At 43.7% G+C, this 20,383-nt stretch overlaps 1 protein-coding gene across 2 annotated transcripts in view; it reads right to left on the bottom strand.

The window, feature by feature from the left end:
* The window catches only part of LOC119169133 (DDB1- and CUL4-associated factor 13), a 143,689-nt gene that overhangs the window by 82,702 nt on the left and 40,604 nt on the right, over positions 1-20,383 (bottom strand). The window contains exons 5-7 of one of the 2 annotated variants that reach the window (XM_037420233.2): positions 16,071-16,226; positions 13,203-13,363; positions 4,170-4,237 (exon numbers count right to left, since the gene is read on the bottom strand). In XM_037420233.2, coding sequence (XP_037276130.1) covers positions 4,170-4,237; positions 13,203-13,363; positions 16,071-16,226 — 385 coding nt within the window. The remainder of the gene's footprint in view (positions 1-4,169; positions 4,238-13,202; positions 13,364-16,070; positions 16,227-20,383) is intronic. The other variant, XM_037420234.2, reaches the window with a different exon arrangement.

Genomic DNA, 20,383 nt, shown 5'->3' with positions numbered 1-20,383 from the left:
AAACGCCGAGTAAATGGTTGCCGACCGAAAAGAAAACATTGCATTTGTACCTTGCTCCAACTTTCTTTAACCGGTGTGACACCATGTAGGTACAGGATGTAGGTAACCGGCAGTTCCTTCAAGCACCTACCATGAACAGATCATCCTGCCTACGCTTTATTTCCTGCAGAGCCCTTTTCGTTACACTGATCGGAGGAAGGTACAAATGCAATGTTTTCTTTTCGGTCGGCGATCGTTTACGCAGAGTATACGCGGCTGCTGCAAGGAGCATCGAGGGTTAGAAACAAGACAAGGGTATTTGCCAGGTCAAGCACAGGGCCAAAAAGGTTGACTGAGCTGTCCCTGTGATGTACGGCACTCCACTGTCATGTGGGAAGCATTATTTTGGACAGACAAGGCATTGTATTATTATTAGGATTATAGATCATATTGAATTAATATTGGGCGCTTGCTATCGACCACCATCCTGTACACCCATGTTTGTTGAAGAGCTTCATGTCGTCATTTCTATGATAACAGTGCGGTATCCGAATATTCCCCTCATTTTACTAAGCGTTCTGAATTTCCTGAATTTATAGTTTGGTCTAACGTGCACTCCACTTCTCATTCTTTCTCTAGCCTGGTCGACATGTTTCTGAATTTATGCAAGGTTTTCAACTAGTCTCAGCTAGTAACGCAGGCAACAAGAACCATGTCTAACATTCTGGATCTGGTATTCACCACTGCGCCTGATCTTCCCGTATCCTACCTAACTGGGCTAAGAGAATAAATTCTGCTTCATTTTTCTTTTGCCTGCACCGTACCTCGTAATAGAAACCACAAGAAATATATTCGAGACTACAAGCATGCTGATTTTGATGTTATTAATCATGATCTCTCAGCTTTCTTGAGTGATTACTTGCTCAACTTTCAAGATTGTTCCATAAAGACTAACTGCATTTTATTCAAAGAAAAAGCTCTATCACTCATTGAAAAATAAGTTCCGGGCATAGTCATCACATCTAACCGGCAATCGCCATGGTTCAATCAATTGCTAAAAAGGCTACGCAATAAGGAGAAACTCAATTTTCGTTCTACAAAAACAACCGGCACTCAAGAACCTGGGAGTGCTTATCATGCTGTGGCTATCGAATGCAAACAAGCCTCTAAGCATGCCAAAGCTTTATTTTTGAACACTACATTACCATCCTTTTTAATTTGTAACCCTAAGCAATTTTGGAACGTAGTATTTTTAAGTGCTTGTTGTGTGTTCTGTGTAATGATTGCTGCGCTTTCTACCAAGAAGGAAGATAACAAAAGAGACAATTCATCCATTATTCTTGAAGACTCAAGCGATCACCTTATAAAACTTGATGAATCCGCAAATGTTCTTAACTCTGTATTTGTCTCTGCTTTTTCATAAATCGTGTGTTCTGTTCCACCCACTTATGCTGGTACTGACTTTTTAACAATGAGCCCCATTGTTTTTGATATAGCTGAAATAGAAAAAAAGTAATACAGAACCTAAAAGTTTCTTCACCATGCGGCGTTGATGATATTAACTCAAAGTTTTTAATTACTACTGAAGTGTACAGTGCCATAATTCTTTCAAATGTATTTCAGCAATCCCTTCATACCGACTGCATTCCGGAAGACTAGAAGGTTGGGAGGGTGATTCCCTTGCACAAATCTGGGGATAAGCACTCACCATATAATTATGGACCTATCTCACTTGCATGCATTTCATGTAAAATCATTGAACATACTATCTATTCCAACCTCACATCATTTCGACAGTCAAATGCCTTTTTTACAGATCATCAGCATGGCTTCGCAAGTCATTTTCATGCGAAACATGACTGTTGTCATTTCCTCACGACATAAATTCCATCTTTGATGGGGGTGCCATTGTTGACTGCATAATACTCGACTTTTCAAAAGCCTTTGACAAGGTTTCTCATCAACTGCTTCTTTTCAAACTAAATAAACTTAAACTCGATCCTGATTTTCTTCAATGGCTGCACTCTTTCCTCACTCATCGCTTACAATTTGTCACAGTTAATAACACTTCCTCCATCTCTTCTACTGTTCATTTAGGCGTGCCTCAAGGCTCGGTACTGGGGCCCTTACTCTTTCTTATCTAAATTAACTACTTACTTGATAATCTACATTCGTCAATTAACCTGTTTGCTGATGACTGCGCTATATGTCGTGTTATTAACAGTGACTCCGAAGTAGATCTCCCTCAATCTGACATAAACCATGTTTGTGACCGGACTAACACGTGGAACATAGAATGAAACGCTAAAAAATTAAAACATATGCGTGTTTCTCGTCGCAATACTACACTGCCATCCTATCATCTTAACAATAGTAACCTTGAATATGCGTCATCTTTTTCTGTGTCATCTCTTCTGATCTGCCTTGGAAAATTCATGTAGATCATATCACTAATACCCCTAATTGCAAGCTGGGTTATATACGATGCAATTTTTACCTTTCTTCTAGTTCTGAAATTACTTCTTTGTAAACATTTAGTTAGTTCCAAATTGGAATATGCTGCAGGTGTATCCGACTCCAGCCAATAACGACTCATCTCTCAGATTAAATCTGTCCAGAGTCGGGCTGCTCGTTTCATCCTTTATAACCATCATCGCACCTCCAGCGTCACTTCCATGAAAACAAGCTTGTCATTGCCTCTGCTATCAGAACGTAGAAAAATGTTCCGTCTCTGCCTGTTCCACAATATATATTTGGCAATCCCATCTTGAAGAATAAATTGATAACACCTGCTTCATGTGTATCTGCTCGCATCGACCATCCTCAAAAGGCTGGTATTCCCTGATGCCGCACCAACCATTTCTTCGATTCATTCATCCCCCGTACTACAGCAAGTTGCAACCACCTTCCCCAATCAGTAGTCTAGATTGCTGATTATACTACGTTCAAGACTGCTTTAACAAACCTGATATCGTTTTGAAGCTATTATTTTTGTACCATTGCATTTATTTACCTTTTTAAGTGTCCTCTCAGTTTTCCTCTTTTGTTTGCACAATATTTTCAGATGTATTCCTCGGTTCATAAGCACGTGCTGGTGCTTTGAGTGCTATTTCATTTTGCATCTTTGCTGTAAAGCACCTGTTTGGCGCATTGTATTATTTTTTTCAATGTTCTTGTTGTTTCTATACTGTGCACTGTTTATTGTAAATTTTGTTCATAATTTTTTATGTAACCACCGTAATTTTTTTTTTTTTAATGAAAACATGTACTACGAATGTAACCCACTCCACTCTGCAATGCCCTCAGGCCTTGAGGGTACGGAAACAAATAATTAAATAAATGATCACAAAGCTTCTCTAAAGGAACAATTGTGCTCTGACCTATAATTGCATTGTAGCCAATGCGGCTGCGCACCCTAGTTTAGTGATACGGTAGTGAAAGCTAGATTCAGGGACAGGGTTGCACAGGAAATCGCAGAGACGTATTTCATCAACAAAGCTGGTGATTCATGTGTTGCGAAACTTTCGGTTGTGTTACTTGCCATTGAGGTAGCTTTTCTCGAAGCACATTATTATTACACTCTGTCTGCTCACCTAACCATTTCTTTCACAATACATATTCTCGTAACCGTTTATATATGTGTTTTTTTTTCCCAAGAAAGTTTCAGTTGTTAGTGTGTGCTGTGTCCAGGTGTCTTCCTTTTATAAAAGACTTGCTGTTTTTCAAGAATTCTAAGACTACACTACTTCAAACATGCTGCCTGCCTCTCTCCTAGTTCTCCTGCACATGTTTTGGCTGTTATAGACAACCTGTTTCTGGACAACCCTTCATGATCCATAGGTAGTGATAAAAAAGTGATTATACACAGTAAATTTTTGACACCTGTGGCGACACACCGCATGCAAACCGGAGCAGCCGGAACGACTCAGCCGCATGCTACAACGCACGTCCGATAAGGGACAGCACTGAATGCTGACATCATCACTGGCGGCTATAAACCCAAGCTGCCAAGCTTGGAAGATTATTGTTGTTTTCTAACAGTTCGAGCACAGCATCAGCAAGCTCACCGCGCTGCTGCTACCACGCTAATAAACAGCTATGTATTCATGTTGGGATGCATCCTTCTATCAATGCGGCATCCCACACACCTGAGCATGAAAAGATAGTTACAACAGTTGAGCTTCACTTACCAGCTGAGACATGATCCATGTGCACATTGATGGCAGTCTTCAACTTCCGCATGTCAAACGTGTAGAGGCTATAAGGCAAGAGAAGGTGTACAACTTAGCATTCCGTCAGGCTGGGCAAGCACATTTTCCAATTCTGGAAGTTGTCATCGAGTGATCTGCATGGGTCACATAACTATTGTTCAAGAAGCCACGATCGGTTGTGCAGCGTTTCCTGACAATGGTGTCTACCGATTTCAAAATAATCACTCTTTTCCAACCATAGGTTGGCAATATAAATATTGAAGGAGCACCATAAAAAAATGCTTATGTAGAATAACACATGTGAAAGATTTACAAGTGGCATGAAACCTTGAAAATGTATACATAATAGCTTTAAACAAACAAAAGTGATTTGTTGTGCAATTCAATGTTTAGAGTAAAGAGAAATTCAATATTACACACGATTTTGATATGTGGGCTTTAACATGCCAAAACCACCATATGATTATGAGAGACGCCGCAGTAGAGGGCTCCGGAAATTTCGACCACCTGGGGTTCTTTAATTTTTACACACGATTTTCACATCAGCATATGCACACTGGCGGCACTGAATACAATGAGGACCACATAAGTTCGCTGCTGCGAATGCCGGTACTATTTTGAAATTTGGTGACAACGTACTTGTCAATACATTCCCCCATGCTTTTCATTCAGTCATTGCATGGAATGCTGTAATGTACATCTTTTACGTCAGCAAAAAAAAACTGAAAGCCATAACTTGACTGGGTCACATACTTTAAAAACCTGTCCCAAGTTTCGAACCAGGTAAGGGTAGTTGATAGTAAAATGGTCAAGTTTTCTAGCAAAAAAAATGCAAGAAAAAATGGTCTTTATAGAATACAGTAATTTCAGAGCGCACGTGTGTGTTATCCTATGCAAGCTGGGTCTATGGACAATAAATCATCAATTTCATGATTGATTGATTGATTGACATGTGGGGTATAACGTCCTAAATCACCATATAATTATGAGAGACGCCGTAGTGGAGGGCTCCGGAAATTTTGACCACCTAAGGTTCTTTAACGTGCGCCCAAATCCGAGGACACGAGCCTACAGCATTTTCGCCTCCACCGGAAATGCAGCCGCCACAGCTGGGCTTCGATCCCACGAGCAGCAAGTCAGCAACCGAGTACCTTAGCCACTAGACCACCGCGGCGGGGGAAATCAGCAATTGCAATACAGTGCTTGTGTCTTTTCATGTGGTCATGATTGTGTTCTTTTGTGTACTGCTTTTTCGAAAAAAAGATAAATTGGTTGTTAGCAACAGAAGAAACAAGATGCCACATTTTTTGCTCCATTACTGCACACATAGAGCTATAAGCATCCAAGAAGGGCAGCTCTTTATGGCTGTGCACCCAGCCTGCAATGTTTTGAGAGGGGCGAGGGTGTAATGTACCACTAAAGGAAAGGTTCGCTGGCAACGGTCAAATGGGCAGAGGATCCTCGGTTTTCATCTTGCTGTGCTATCTCTGTGCCTTCTCATGAGCCTCGGCTAAAGCTTGTTTAGTGCTCGGCAGCTCTGGGTGAGGTGAGTTTCAGCTAACCCTACTAGCCTCCTAAATGAATTACTGCAAGCTTCCCCCGAAATAATCAAGAATTAAAATTAACATCTCAAACACAGGACACACCCCACAGAGAAAAGAAACTACACACACAAATGCTGACTATCAACTGCTTTATTGCTTTATTTATCAATGCATATTTATGTTCAAGGCAGCCTAAATGCGCATGTGTTCACAACAAACATTTTAGACAAGTGAGACAGTGATGAAAAGAATAAATCAGACATGCAAACACAAGAAGTAGTATTCAGATGAAAGCAGGGACAAGGTACTATCACTGACACATCTACCATCTCTTTTGATAATATGGAAAGCTTTAAGGTGAGCCGTGCATGCTCATTCTGGCTTCTGCGTAATTTATTTCCCAGTAAAAATAGCCCCATACGTATGTACATATCCATGGTCCTTCCCATGAGCGATAATGTTTGAAATCACTTCTCTCGGGCAAGAGCACAAAATGTAGAGAAGCAAGAAATCTCCAACCAAAATAACGAATTGTCCAACCACCAATAGTCACCACAGCAGCAAAAGGAAAGGGAAAATACAATCCGCGACCTCGGCACCAACGGCCACACAAAAGCATTTAAACAGAGCTCTCTATAACAGAAAAAACGGGGGGAAACGTGACACCAACGACACTGCAATGACGCCGTGTGTCAGTTCCTAACACTGTGGGCGCCAGCAAAACAATAACTCGCATACTAAAAAAGGCAGAGGTCAATGTTGCCTACAAATTCGCCACCATTATCGGTAATTTCATCCCTTGGCTCAAGAACTTGTGGAAAAAGCACAGGGCTAAGTGTGCCTGATCGCATAACAATGCAAGAATGCGGCAGCAGAAAATTAACGTCTGTCTATTGGACAGCAAACGGAGCACAATGGCAGATTACTGTGAGCAGTTTGACCACCATATCCGACCAAAAGGCGCAGTTTTGTTCTCGTTGCTTTGTTTTGTACTCTTCCTGCCTTCCTTGTGATGCACAAAGAGCTTGAAAACTTAGGTACGAGAAACTTAAACCAGGGAAAAGCCCGTGCAATTAAGCTTTCTGCATTGTGAACTGGATGAACACAATGACAGGTGAGAGACCAACAAAAGTGCTTCCACGCTTCAAAGCTATGAATAGAAAAAAAAAGTGAAAACATGGCCGTTGCCCTGCTGTGTCCATACGACTGAACTGCAGGTGTGTCGGCAAAGTGTGGCAGCAATATCTCATAAAAAGCCTCAATAACTTGAAGATATCATTAAAGTTTAAAAGCCCCTCAAATTGCCAAGCGGTAACAGAATTCTTGCCCATGGCAAGTTATCTTTATGCCCACTTTTTTCCCATTTACAGTTACTTCTAATAATGTCCCCTATACTTTCTTTGGCATTACTGTCTGTTAGGTCTCATTATTACAGTGTCAAAAAAAGAAAACGAGCTTTTAAACTGCACCCTTTCCTTCATTCATAGCGAGGGTCTCGTTGTGGCCTTGAGGTGGTATGTGACGGATTATTGGTCAGTTGCCCTCTCGTCATAGCATCACATACACTACACGATGCCAAACAAGCAAGAAAGAGCGTTCCTACACTCGCCGAAATGGCAAAAGGTGGCACTGACTAACGCTCCCACGTTTAAACGCGCATATATACCCTATAATGTGGACAGTGGGGGGGGGGGGGGGGGGGTGACCACCACTGTAGCTTAGGGGTAGAGTATCAAACGCATTATTCGAAGGTCGCAGGTTAGGATCCTGCTGGTGGCAAGTTATCTTTTCATCCACTTTTCTTTCTTCACCTTTACTATTACTTCTAATAACACCCCCATAATTTCCTTGGTCTTACAGTCCATTAGTTCTCATTATTATTGTGTCTAACAAAGAAATTGTGCCCTTAAATTTACGCTTTCCTTCATTACAGCTTGAAGAAACTTGTTTTAGCGATGACAAAGCATCACGTACGGATGAACAATGCGTTTCTACTCCATTCCTTCTTGAAATCTGGCCTCACAACTTCCAAGGTACCCTAAATTACGCAGGTTTAACTGGTAGAAAGTGGCATGACAAAAGACAATGATCTGTGTTGTCGCTGCATTTTAACAAAACTGTAAATTTGGCGAGATGATAAATAGCTATCGAAAAATTTTGAGTGCAGAACAATGCCTTCAGAAGGCATCCACAAGCACCCATTCTGCTTCTCTCGTCCTTTTGAATATCTTGTTTAGCACTCAAGACTTTACCACTCGCCACATTTATTCATGAAAAAGACTGAAGTGGCATCTGAGGACACAAGCAGTTCAATCCAATAGAGAGAGAAGGGGCGCACAATGCTTGCGAATCGTGCTGCTTTGTTGTCTTTGCAGTCACATTAATGATGAAGTTGCAGCATTGCGCTCACTCTCCATTAATCAATGGAGATACATAATTCTAGATCAAACTCAATCTGGATCACGATGTTGCGTAGTAAAGGTGGCCTGGAGGTGCACATGTGTCAGAACAAGCTGCACAGCCCACTTCCGTGCCCTCGTACAGCCATGTTCGTTTATTTCGAATAATTCTGTTTGTGAATTAAACTAAAGACACAATAACGGAACGATAGAGTTACCGTATTTATTCTAATCTAGGCTGACAGTTTTATTCAAACTTCTTTGTATCAAACTACAGGGTCAGCTTAGATTCGAGGAGCTTGAAAAGGGCACCATTTTGCACTCAGAAAAGTGGTGCACAACTAGCGCCACCTAGATTGTATTCTAGCCGTTACTAGCCGAGCCAACACCTGGCTCAAGTACACACGTGACGCCGCCATTTTGATCTTTGTGCCGATTGTTGAGGCGAGCCGTTCGTCATTTCGAGTTGCGCTTCAACTCGTGGGTGTGTGAAATAGCTCAATGGCGCCACAAAAGCAGTGTCATTATAGTGCCGCTCATAAAAGCCACAGCTTTGCCGCAACGGCGAAGAAATGAAAGCGATAGCAACAAATTGGAAGGTCTCGGGTGTAATGGCAAGCAGATCGAAATGTGCGCCGCGTTTCTCATGCAGAAATAACGCAAGAAATGTATTCACAGGTACAGATGAACTAGAACAAGCGTCTCAGTTGTTAGTTCGCTGTGTCTGGAAAGCGCATTCTTTTTGCAAACGGAGACTGTGAAATGAATGGAGTGACTTTTGTGCACCTGGTAACTACAACAGAATCGTACCGCCAAAACCCAAATGCTAGCCAGAACATGCCATCCTCCCCACTGCAAGATAAGGGCGTGCGATCGAGCGTCCACCCCCTTATTATCTACGCGGGGCAAAGTAAGCATGGGAGATAGCGCAGGCCGCCACGTCGTGACTATGTGACAAGGTATGCTCATTGCACCATCTTGCTGGTAATTCTGAAAACATGATAGTTCCGCCCCAAGATGCCCGGCACCAGCGATAAGTGGTACATATATATAGCTTGCCGTTTGAACGTTGTGGGACGTGCTTCTTTGTAGCTCAGTGATTAACGCCTCGCACTCGCGTCTCAGTGGTCCCAAGTTCGATTCTGCGGGCCGGAGGGTTTACATATCTGGATTTTTTTCTTTCTCGCGTTTTCATATATAGAGACACGTATACATATACGGTGAGTGACGGCGACGCCCATGCCGATGTCACGCTGACGCCGGCGGCAAAATCTAGCCGAGTGTCCATATAATTGCTATCGCAATAAAAGAAAGTTCACCTAGCTGCAGAGTCGTCGTCCAATGCTCAAGCCGGGTGGGACTTTGAAGTGGATGAAAAAAAATGTGCGTGGCTGGAGGGGCTGCAGCATGGGACAACATTACAGGAACTTTGAATGTACGCTCTTTTAAGAAGTGTGGCATATCAAATGAACTTGATGGCACCGAAGATTGCACACTGTTTGAAGACAGCAACAAAGCAGTCAGCAAGGACGACTCGGAATGAGCGAGGCACCTTTATGATGCAAAGAACTAGAAGCAGCATGATGAAAACAACAAAGAACCACAACAGGACTAGCGGCTGTATGTTTCTCGAGTTATGTGCATCATGAACCCAACTGCTTTGTTTCATTTTAATGTTCAATAAATGTTTTTTCTTTGTGAACGCTGTCTTCGCTATTTCGTTTGGCCTACATTCGAGGTAAAGTTCTTTTTTTTTTTTTCTGGCTTCGAGACTTTTGGAGGTCGGCCTAGATTCGAGTAAATATGGTATTCAGTTTTTATGGTTATTTGTATTGTGCTTCGCTAGGTGTTCCCTCCTCTGGGAAAAGAGGTGCTAGGTAGTCTTCTCTTTTCTGGGCACACGTTAACATGAATTGCTGTTTTTAGTACGCCATAGTCTGCGAATCGTATAAGCACATCACCAACTAACATTAATGTGCAAGCCAGTGCACTGAATCAAAAGCACTATTACATTGCCAAAAATCAAGGGTTTCATGGAAAGAAACTTCTAATGCCTTGTTAGAAATTAAAACTTAAATTCATGGAGCTAATCCTGCGAATGGGATTAGCTCCGTGACAAAATACACTGCAAAAAGCGCTACGAATAGCTGTGCACACTGGAGGTATGCTACATATATTGCAGGAGATTTCAGAGGTCTAGGGCCATGAATGTTTAAGATTATATTGTGTTAGCATAGGATTAGCTCTTTGATCATGTTTGGTCACATTGGCTTCAACAAACTAATGGTTATAGCAAAATAATTGTGACTCCCCCTTCAACTTCGTTATAACGAGGTTTGACGGTATATATAATCACCTTTTGCATTTTTTAAAGTCTAGGTACATAAGTGATATCTATATCCGAGACAAAACTGGTTCAAACATTACACGTTATCATTTCTGAGCTTCGCAGATTTTCGTTCAGGCAGCTATTCGACTAGTACAGTAACAATAAGGCTATTTGTAACTTGCAATATATCTGAATATCGGTAGAACATTTTTATAATACGTCACTTATGCACAAACTTGTGGAGCAATGTAACTTTACCTGGCATTGCTTTTCTTTCAAATGTTGTAATTTAACTCAAGCTTCGCGCTCGGTGGGCCTTCTAGGCTACCTCAGAAGCAAAAATAAGGCAAGAGTAATGCGGTCGTACGACCGTCCATACTTTTTTGAAGAATCTTTCTTGGGGACCTTCGATGAAAAGATTTTGGTCTGTCTGTCTGCACACTTGTATGTTTGTCCGCCCTTAACGGTACCCTAAGCGGCATTGAAGTGGCCAAAGGATACTCCAAATGGCCGACCCCATCCGGAGCACCCACCAATATTGCTCAAGATACAATATTCACACTTGTGTGATTGTCAATTCAAAAGCAATTATTGCACATATCTGAAGCACCATAACAACACGTCAATATTCTATATGTGTGTCTCTTTCTAGAAAAAGCATGCATAAGTAATTATAAGGACCGTAGCGTTTATCACATTGCACTGAGCAGGCAACGCTTGCACGAAAAGGCAAGTGTTTCCAACGCTTTGCTAAGACAACACGGTGGTGGCACTTACCCGACGCCTTGCGTTCTACACCTTATCACCTCCGAGACGGGTGCGCAAGGTGCGCGCGCTTCATTTTCCAAGATAACTGCCAGATACCACTCATGTCTCACATGTGACGTGACTTGATGTGCTCGTTTGCCTCTGCTGCACACTCGAGGCACTCTAACGCAGCGTCTCCAGAATACCATTCACGAATTTTTTTGCCCAGAACATCAAATAAACCTTTTGTTCACTCTCTCCAGACGCAGGACTATTGTCTTTCGATGACTTTTTTTTTTTTTTCCCTTATGTCTTTTCGATGTGCTCTCTTAATAATAAAGCGCTAGCCGAGGCTAACAAATTATCGAGTAAACTGGCATGCATATGGCTAGAAAGCTACTGGTAAACATGAGCACTGGGGCTTGTATATAGTGTTCAGTGAAGCGGTCATTGAGCATATTTTAGCTGACTACGTGAGCAATTAAACTTTTATTTATTACTCTTAATTCTTGCATGCACAATGTGATTGCTCTACTAACCGTGCGAACAAGTTCTTTACCGTTTCTTCGTTATGCCTCTTCATTTGGCGCATTTTTACGCATGCACCAACATTATCAGGCTCTATCACCAGAGCTATGTCAGCTGATGCCGCTTGACATGCGAGTTTTTCTATTCTGTTGTTGCCTCAAGAACTAACAACGCTGAAAGGTTGGTAAGCTTCATTCCACATCGCATTATTAAAGCTAAATAGACTTCCAGTACCCTCTGAAAAAACACAGCGCCAAAAACTGCACCACGTAGCAGACGCCCCTCGCTTTCCGCATGCTCCCGAGTGTGGAAAGCCCATGGGGCCGGCACTTTGGACACTTACCCTATTCTAGGTCACTCTAGCTATGCCACTCATTTGTTGGCTTGGTCAAGTTTGGCTTGCACTGGCTAGATGTGTGGCCTCCCAAGATTGGAAGCGCACACAATCTTTTAGTTTCAGAGGCCATGTCTGATATTCCTTGGCTAGCAAAATGGCAAGACTATTCTTTTTCCGTGACCCTTATCGTCATCATCAACACGCCGGTAGGCTGTTTTCATTTTCTGGTCGTCATTGCAACATGGTCGTGTTAGTGGTGTGCCAAGTGTGCTTGAGCCGTCGTGCGATGTCACATGCTTGCTGCTGTTCGCGATTGCTCAGTAGCACTCCGTGGTGACAGTGCTCGGCTACTGACCTAGAACACCCGGGTTCAATTGAGGCCGTGGCGGTAGCGTTCTGATGGTGCCGATATGCCGGAGTTTTACGTAGTGTATGGTGGTGGTGCAGGTAAAGGAAGCCCAGACCTTGTTGTTAAATCCCACCAAACAGGCAAGAAGTTGCGTGCATCTTCTTGTGGCCGGCATCAAGCTGTTTGTTAACTTAGTTTCATAGAGCCACCAACATTAACGCCCGCAACAGTCGGCAGCAGCGATTGCCAACGCGTGTGCCAGCGATGTTACAGTAACCCAAATAGAAACAAATTTTCTTACCCCAAGAACAACATGAAGCATGAAATTATTGGGGACTTTTTTAGGCTTTTTTAATCCAAATAAACCTCATTTTCCTACCTTGTTCATTTTTTTTTAGTGTTTGGTTTTCGTACGATTTCGTGGTCCCCAGCAGGCCCAAAGAATTGGTCGGTGACTATAGTACTAGTATCCACTGATGATGCAGCTAGGCTCAGGTGAAATGACCCGTAGGTGGCGGGATCGTAGGTGGCTGACCCGTAGGTGGCGAGATCGAATCCCGGCTGTGGCGGCTGCATTTCCGATGGGACGGAAATGTTGTAGGCCCGTGTGCTCAGATTTGGGTGCACGTTAAAGAATACCAGTTGGTCGAAATTTTCGTAGTCCTCCACTACAGTGTCTCTCATAATCATATGGTGGTTCTGAGACGCTAAACCCCCATATCAATTATTTAGGCTCAGGTGAATGGGCATTTTTTTTGTTAACAACAGTGTCCACCCACTTGTAGTCCTCGTTGGCACAGGTGAAAATGAAGGCCTCCATGGGGTTCCAGCAAACGGTATTTGAACGCATCTCGAGGAAAACACGCCGCAGTGGTTGAGATTCTCGTGTGTCGTACAGCACAATGCTTCGGTCACTCGATGCACTCGCCATCACGTTGACCTACACAAAGACAGGAAACTTTTGTAAGGTAAGAAAGTTGGAAACATTGCATGTTTGTAAGAAATCAGCACAAACAAGACAGAGCACAAGAAAAGTACAAGCAGTGTTTTACAACTGAAGTTTATTAAAATGAAAAGTAGAAAGGCATGGAAATCAACACCATACATGCACAGTAATTGCTGAAGCATTCCTTGACAAAAATGACAGTCATGAATGCATATTGAAACAGTCTGTTCTTTTTACTAGATTGCAAGGTACAGTGTCACCTAAATTTTCTGTGAATGTATGGTGTTGGTTTTGTTTCAATAAACTTCAGTTGTTAGACAGCACTTGCACTAATTTCTAACAAACATACAGGAAATTTTCTACTGAAAATATGCATGGTAAGCTTAGAAACTGCAAGAAATTTTCTTTACACCAAGCAAGTCTAAAGGGCACTTAAACCCCCTCTAATATTCTTTTAATATATCAAGTAAGTGTCTGCAGTGAATTTATAATGCCAGCAATAGCAATTGTGATACAAGCCGTGGCCGTGCCACGCATTCAAAAAAACAATCCCTTGTTATCACCGGGCATTTTGTTTACCGTGATGTCAAAATTCACTTCTGCTCATGTCATCGATGAAAAAAAGTTGTTTGTCTGCTAGCAGGGATGCGTGCTTTTTTTCTCACACAGCCAGAAGGAGAGATAACGAGTGAAACTGTTGGATGTCACCCTGCTGCTATCAACACACTGCTCTGGCACAGCTGCCTGTTTGTTGTAGACTTGTGCACGACTGCAACATCAGAATTATTTCAACCTCAGGGTGGTTCTTTACGTAATGAAAGCAGTCAAACTTGAAAAACGGTATAAGAACAGGATACTTATTACTGAAAATTTTTGTAAAGAAAATGGTCGAAATGATTATCCCTTTTCTTTTCTTTCTTTTTTTTTTCTTCTTGAACAATATACTAACAGCAGAGGCTCTATACGTACTCCCTTTTACACATCAGGTGCAATGCTATGTGTCGCGAACTTATCTCGGGAGTGCTCGCAAGGGATAGATTGAAGACAGGCGGGAGACGGGCGTGGCAAAACCAAACACACTTTAAAACCCAGAAGATAAAAGGCAGAAATTCAAAAGCAAAAACGAAACCAACACTTGCGGACACAATATTACCCCAATAACAGCACAAGCAAAAGAGTCTGCAAACCAGTCTAAATCTGTCCTTAGCCCTAGCCACTGCTACTATTCCAATATGGCGTCTCAACATCGAACGATCTTACAGTTTACAACAGCTTGTCTCCTTTGCCGTGTCGAGGTTTGTCAAGTACATCGTAGACTTTCTCCTCAACATCCTACTGTCGCCGTTGGTTGGTCCCGCCAAACGATCTGCTCATCGTCGTTGCTGGTGTTTCGGACTTCGTTGTCTTCTTTGGTCTCGCTGGGCTAGGCTTAGCCTCGTCATGCACTCCCATGATTGCAAGTTCACTCTGCTGACAGGTGCGGGCTATAGCCATCCTGCCGCGAAGTGGGAGAGCTGTAATTCAACCACGAACTGCTGTGCAAGAGTGCAGCAAGTTAGGGCAGCCTCACTTGGAACCTCCGAGGTCGACTGCCACTTTCCGGGCCTCTTCACACTGACCTCCTCAGAATCGGGCAGTCATGCTGCTCCCAACGTCGTAGCGACACTCATTTCCCACGTCTTCACAGCTCGGCATCCCAACACACAGTACCAGATCATCCTCTGGGATTTTTCCTCCCGGCTCGGGTTGCGCACCACAAGCCTTTTTCAACCAATCTCTTGCATTTACGTGGCTAGTGTGTAAGCTTTTCGGCAACTCTTCTCTCGTCATGCACCATCCGTGTCGGCACATTCCTCGTGCCTCTTTTTTACTCACGACACTATGCAAGAAGTTTGATCAGCAAAATGAATCGCTCCGCATGTCTCATAGTGAGCTTTTGTCGTTGTAAGCACTTGAGGAAGATGAGCATTTACACTTTTTCTTTGCTTGTAAGGTACATGAAACTTGCTCATTTAATACTGAGCCTTAATAAGAAAAAAAATATATTTTGGGAAGTATAAACCCATTTAACTATTTTTTTTTTATGCAAACGCATAGACTGCACGAAGCCTCCGCAGCGTAGCACCTGTGTGTGAAAAAGAGTCGACCCCACCCTCCCAGCTGAAGCCATCAGTGTTGCCGCCAATGGGCAAATGAGGAAACATACATTTCTAACAACAGAACTGAGGGGAAAACTTGATGCTTAATAATGGCTCGGATGTCACGCCACAATCTGAAAAACAAGACTTGCACTGGTGCTGCGTAGGGTCCAAGTTTGGATGACTTGCTGCTCACATTGCTATAAGAGTATATTTCTAAATAGGCAATAACCACAATTAACCACTCATTAAACCATGGCTCTTTATGCATTTTAAAAATTGGCTCTTATCGAGCAGTTGCTGCAACTGCAAAATTGAAGACAGTGCTCGAAGCCTATGCGTTTTGTCGGAATCCTACGTGCAATAACACTTTTGAGATAGGCGTTCTCAAGCTTAGAAGCAATTTTAGTCAATTGTTTTTTTGAAAGAATCTTCAATTTCTTTTGTTCAATATGAGCCCTAAAGGTCAAATGCTAATAGCCCCTTGGAGTGACTGCAAGACTGTGTCCTCAAATAGGATTTCCACTAAACAGCGTTGCCCCCTCCACAAAAGGAAAGCTCACCTCAATTGGATTGAAGCGGACAGCATAGACAGTGTCGACACCCCAGTTCAGGGCGCGCAGTGGCTCCGAGCGTGCATGCTCCCACAGGTGGACGTTCTCACCACAAGTGGCAAACAGTGCGTCTCGACGGTGATGGCTGATGCCTGTCAGAACGCCCTGGAAACAAAACCTTTCATTTTTTTTTTAAGTAACCAATGTCACTGACCTTCAAACAACAACTTAGACTGGTGAGTATAAAAGCAGTCATGCACAACTCAACTGTCTCAAATTGAGCAAAATAATTTTAAGAGACTTCAGTAAAACTTGTGTTGGGTCTACAGGAGAACCTCGTTATAACGAATTGGGATATAATGAATTAGTGGATATAACAAAGCAATTGCAATTCCCCTTGAAATTCCGATAAACGTCTATGTATTTAAAACCTCGTTTTAACAAAGTGGAAACTTCCTCACAATGAATATAACGAACCATCTTTTGTCCACAACGAGCATTTACTGAACATTTTGGTACACACCAATTCAATTTCTTATAGCGCACGGTAGTTTACAATCATCACGGCTGAGGTCTTCATAACTCGCGCTTTGCGCTCGCCGGGAGCCGCCTGCCAACACGCGCATAGGCGTGTCTCTCCGCCTCCCCTTTCCTCAGGAACTAATGGACTTGCCCGCGCAGCAACTCACACGAGCATGCCCTTCAGCTGGCCTTCCCTCTCCTATAGAACTTTTTGACCCGCCCGCGCATCTGACCTCCTCCTCCCCTTCAGCTCTGCACTGTACAGGGACGGCGGAGATTGTGTGTGTTCCTTGTCATTCGCCGTGGAAGAGCAACACCACCTCTATTAGTTTCCTCGCCCGACACCAGATGAACAATGGCAGCGGCGAACGCAAGCGCAAAAATATAACGATCGAGCTGAAGTCAGCAATGTTAAAGGCCGTTGAGTCCGGCATAAATAAAAAGAAGGGGGCTGAAGATTTCGGTGATGTCGCCAGTGGGTGCCACGGCGACCAGGCCCAGGCGTCGTGAGACACTCTCCTTGACACCAGCATTGTGCCGGACTGCGACACTTTCTGCACATACGTGGGTGCCGATGCTGACGCGGTGACAACCGAAGAGTTATTAGATGTAGAAATTGTGCCCGCTGTGATGCGGGTGCATGACGAAAGTGACGAAGGTGTAGGCACCCCGGAGCCTAATGTTGGCGAACCGGTGCAAGCGCTGGATGCGAGAGATGTGCTGTGCCGCTTCTTTGGTGCTTACAATGACAGCGAGAACGAACTCGAAATAGTTGCTGCAGCTGAAAATGCAGTCATCTGCATGAAAAAGAGTCGGCAAAAGTCTTATAAGAACTGTTTGTCTTCGAAATGATCTGCCAGCTGGTGAGCAGAATTTGGCAGAAGTAAAGTGCATTGTTTTTTGTTATTTGCTACTAGTTTTTTGCCTGATGAAAAAAGTTTTTTTCTGCGCGGCAGGCTGCTGTAATATTAAGCAGAGTACAATCTCTCTTTCTGGCTGATTGTCAGTAAAAATGAATATTGGCTATAATGAAATAATGGTAATAGCAAAGTAATTACGACTCCCCCTTCAACTTCACTAAAACGAGGTTTGACTGTAGTTGGTACATGCAAAACAAAAAGAGAACTTCTTTGGTACAAACAATATGAAAAAACAAAAAAGAGGTGAGGAAAGACTGGCACCAAACTAAGAACTGCTTTATTCCTCTCATAGCATCGCATATACAGTCAAGCCTACATATAACAGCCCCACTTAAAACGAAGTTTCGCTTAAAACGAACATATCTGCATGATTGTGAAATATACATTGTTTCAAAGACACAAAATCGCACTTACAACTAACGTCTCCGAGTGCCGCCAATCGGTTAGAGTGAACAGAGTCGGCACTCCGCCGACTTCCTGGGAAACCCCTTTCGACCACAGATGAGACATCGCCGAGGTGCCCATAGATTCTTATTGTTAAACGCCGACCCTGCCTCCGCGCCCCTCTAGTTGCCACTCTCCCCCGACCGCTGTTTGTTACGCAACCTTCCGTCCTTTGTCCCCCGCTACTCTGAGCACCCCGCATCGCGAGACGCAGCCCGTGTTTTCGCACTGCCCATCTTTCAAAAACTGGTCGGTCATCTCCCTGTTTTTGATCACTGGTACTGTCGTTGACGTCGCCGGCCTACAGTGACCAGACCATTTGCCAACAATATAGTGCCTATACCAACATCATCTGTATCCGATCGTCTACGTCTTGTCTTACCGTATCATTCTAGTGCGCGCGCATACACTACCCCACCCACTCAGATAATTCGCGATTCTTTTCCTGTTTAGGACCTGTTCTCGCTCACTTCGCACTCTGCTCAGCATGCCCTCCGCAAGCGTGCGGAAGCGTAAAAACGACTCTTACTTTGCGAGGAACGAATCATGAAATATCGAAGCCGGTGAGACCACGCAAACTCGCCGGCGCAAAAAAACGATTCTTTGACCAAGGCCGCCAATTCTCTGAACACCGCCACTTGCGCCCTACCAGGCGGCCGTGCTTAGACCTCTGCACGCACAGGCACTTTTTTAATTTTTTCTACGCGTGAGTTGCGCGTTCCACCGATCTTTTGAGCCAGCTGCCTGACCTGCCTCCCTCCCATGTGTTTTGATTTTTAAAGTCGCCTTCTCACCATATCCTCCCCTCTCTTTAGTCTATTGCAACTCCTTGCCCTTTTCTCGCAAATCGGCCCTCCTCTCTTGACACAATTCCTATGCCAGTCTCCACCACTCCATGACGCCAGCCACGCTGACTCAAATTGAATTTGGAAGTTTTGTTTTCTCTGACTAGAAACGGACCCAGAGCTGTACCATGCGTTCTGGCATGCGTGTAGCGTGTGCACGTCCTGCTCGCTCTCGGTGAGCGTGTGTGGTCAGGATGGCGGACAGGAGGCCTTGCACGCTTTTTCCTGCCGCTCAACAAAACGTCGAAAGTGCGACCGCTTGGCTTGGGCGAAATCCCCGTGTTAGGCGCCGCGTTGCGCAGCGCTTGCTCATAGCTGTTGAACACCTGGCAGCCAACTTGCCGCTTCAGGCATCCTGGTATTCAGCTGTGGAGATGGTGATTATTTCGTGGGCGGCGATGACGGCTACATACGCACGAAACTGTTTTCACGAGGCCGACTTCCGCGAAGTCGGGCTTGATGCCGAGCCTGAAGCTTGCGAACAGGATCACTCCAGCGGCGATTTGTGGCAGCGCGTCGTCAACTGCAACCTGGCAGAGCGGGTGGGACATTTATTGTGATGGGTTAATTATGGCCAATGATGATGCTGACACCACGGCACCGTGAACGGATTAGGGCATTGTGAATGAAGTAATCGGCAAGAGCGATTTGGAGGAATCAGATTGCGAGAATGATGAAACTTTGGAACTAGTGCCTTATGCAGCTTATGCCACGAGCCTCGGCGAAGAGCACGCTGCTGTTTGAAATAAACTCGAGACCGCCCTTATCGCTTCTGCTCTTCAAAACCCGTGCATCACGGTTTTTTTTGGGCAAAGAATTTTGTGTTTTCCTTCGAAACTTTTTTAAAAGCTGTGTTTCATATACTACGAACTTCGGGACACAGCGAACGGATGCCACGTCAGGCTCAGGTTCGTTATAAGCCGGCTCGACTGTATATGCCAAAAACCACATACATTTTATGGGCACATGCAGCTCCGTATTGTATACGTAAAAACAGATGAAATACCATAAACTGTCACACCAAAACCCCTGAATGCACACGTGTAGTGTCATATTGCACACGTAAAACACGATATTCTAACCAAAATGTGTACGCAAAACTTCATAGCCAGTGGAATGCAAAGAAATTGAGGTATCGTTGATACAATCAGCTTCACTTTTGCTAATGTGATATACTTCCAAAGCAAGTCGCGCATCTTCATTTTTGCTTCTGCCGAGAATAGCCAATCATGAAACGGTAGTACACAGTTGATGCAGAAGTTCAAATGAGCAACAAGATGTGCTCCTTTGTCCACTTTGTCGGCTATTTTTTATGCATGTTCCCTAAGTCATTCATTTATGCATCGTCTTGTTTGCCCAACGAAAGTTCTGCCACATACCTGAGGTATGGCATATACCACACAGGTGTTGCAAGAGATAATATAGCAAACACTGTGTTTTATTTGTAACCCATGTTTGCTACTACCGCAAGTGTGAAAGCACATCTTCGAGAGCTTGTTGGGCGCAGAAAACACCAAGGGGACACCATGACTGTTAGCAACTTTTTTGGGTTGTGTATAAGACGCGTTGTCTGTAATCAACTGCTCGGGGA

This window comes from Rhipicephalus microplus, chromosome 2, assembly GCF_043290135.1.
Source record: "Rhipicephalus microplus isolate Deutch F79 chromosome 2, USDA_Rmic, whole genome shotgun sequence".
NCBI classification, from domain to species: Eukaryota; Metazoa; Arthropoda; class Arachnida; order Ixodida; family Ixodidae; genus Rhipicephalus; species Rhipicephalus microplus.
This window is presented reverse-complemented; position numbering and strand designations above follow the sequence as displayed.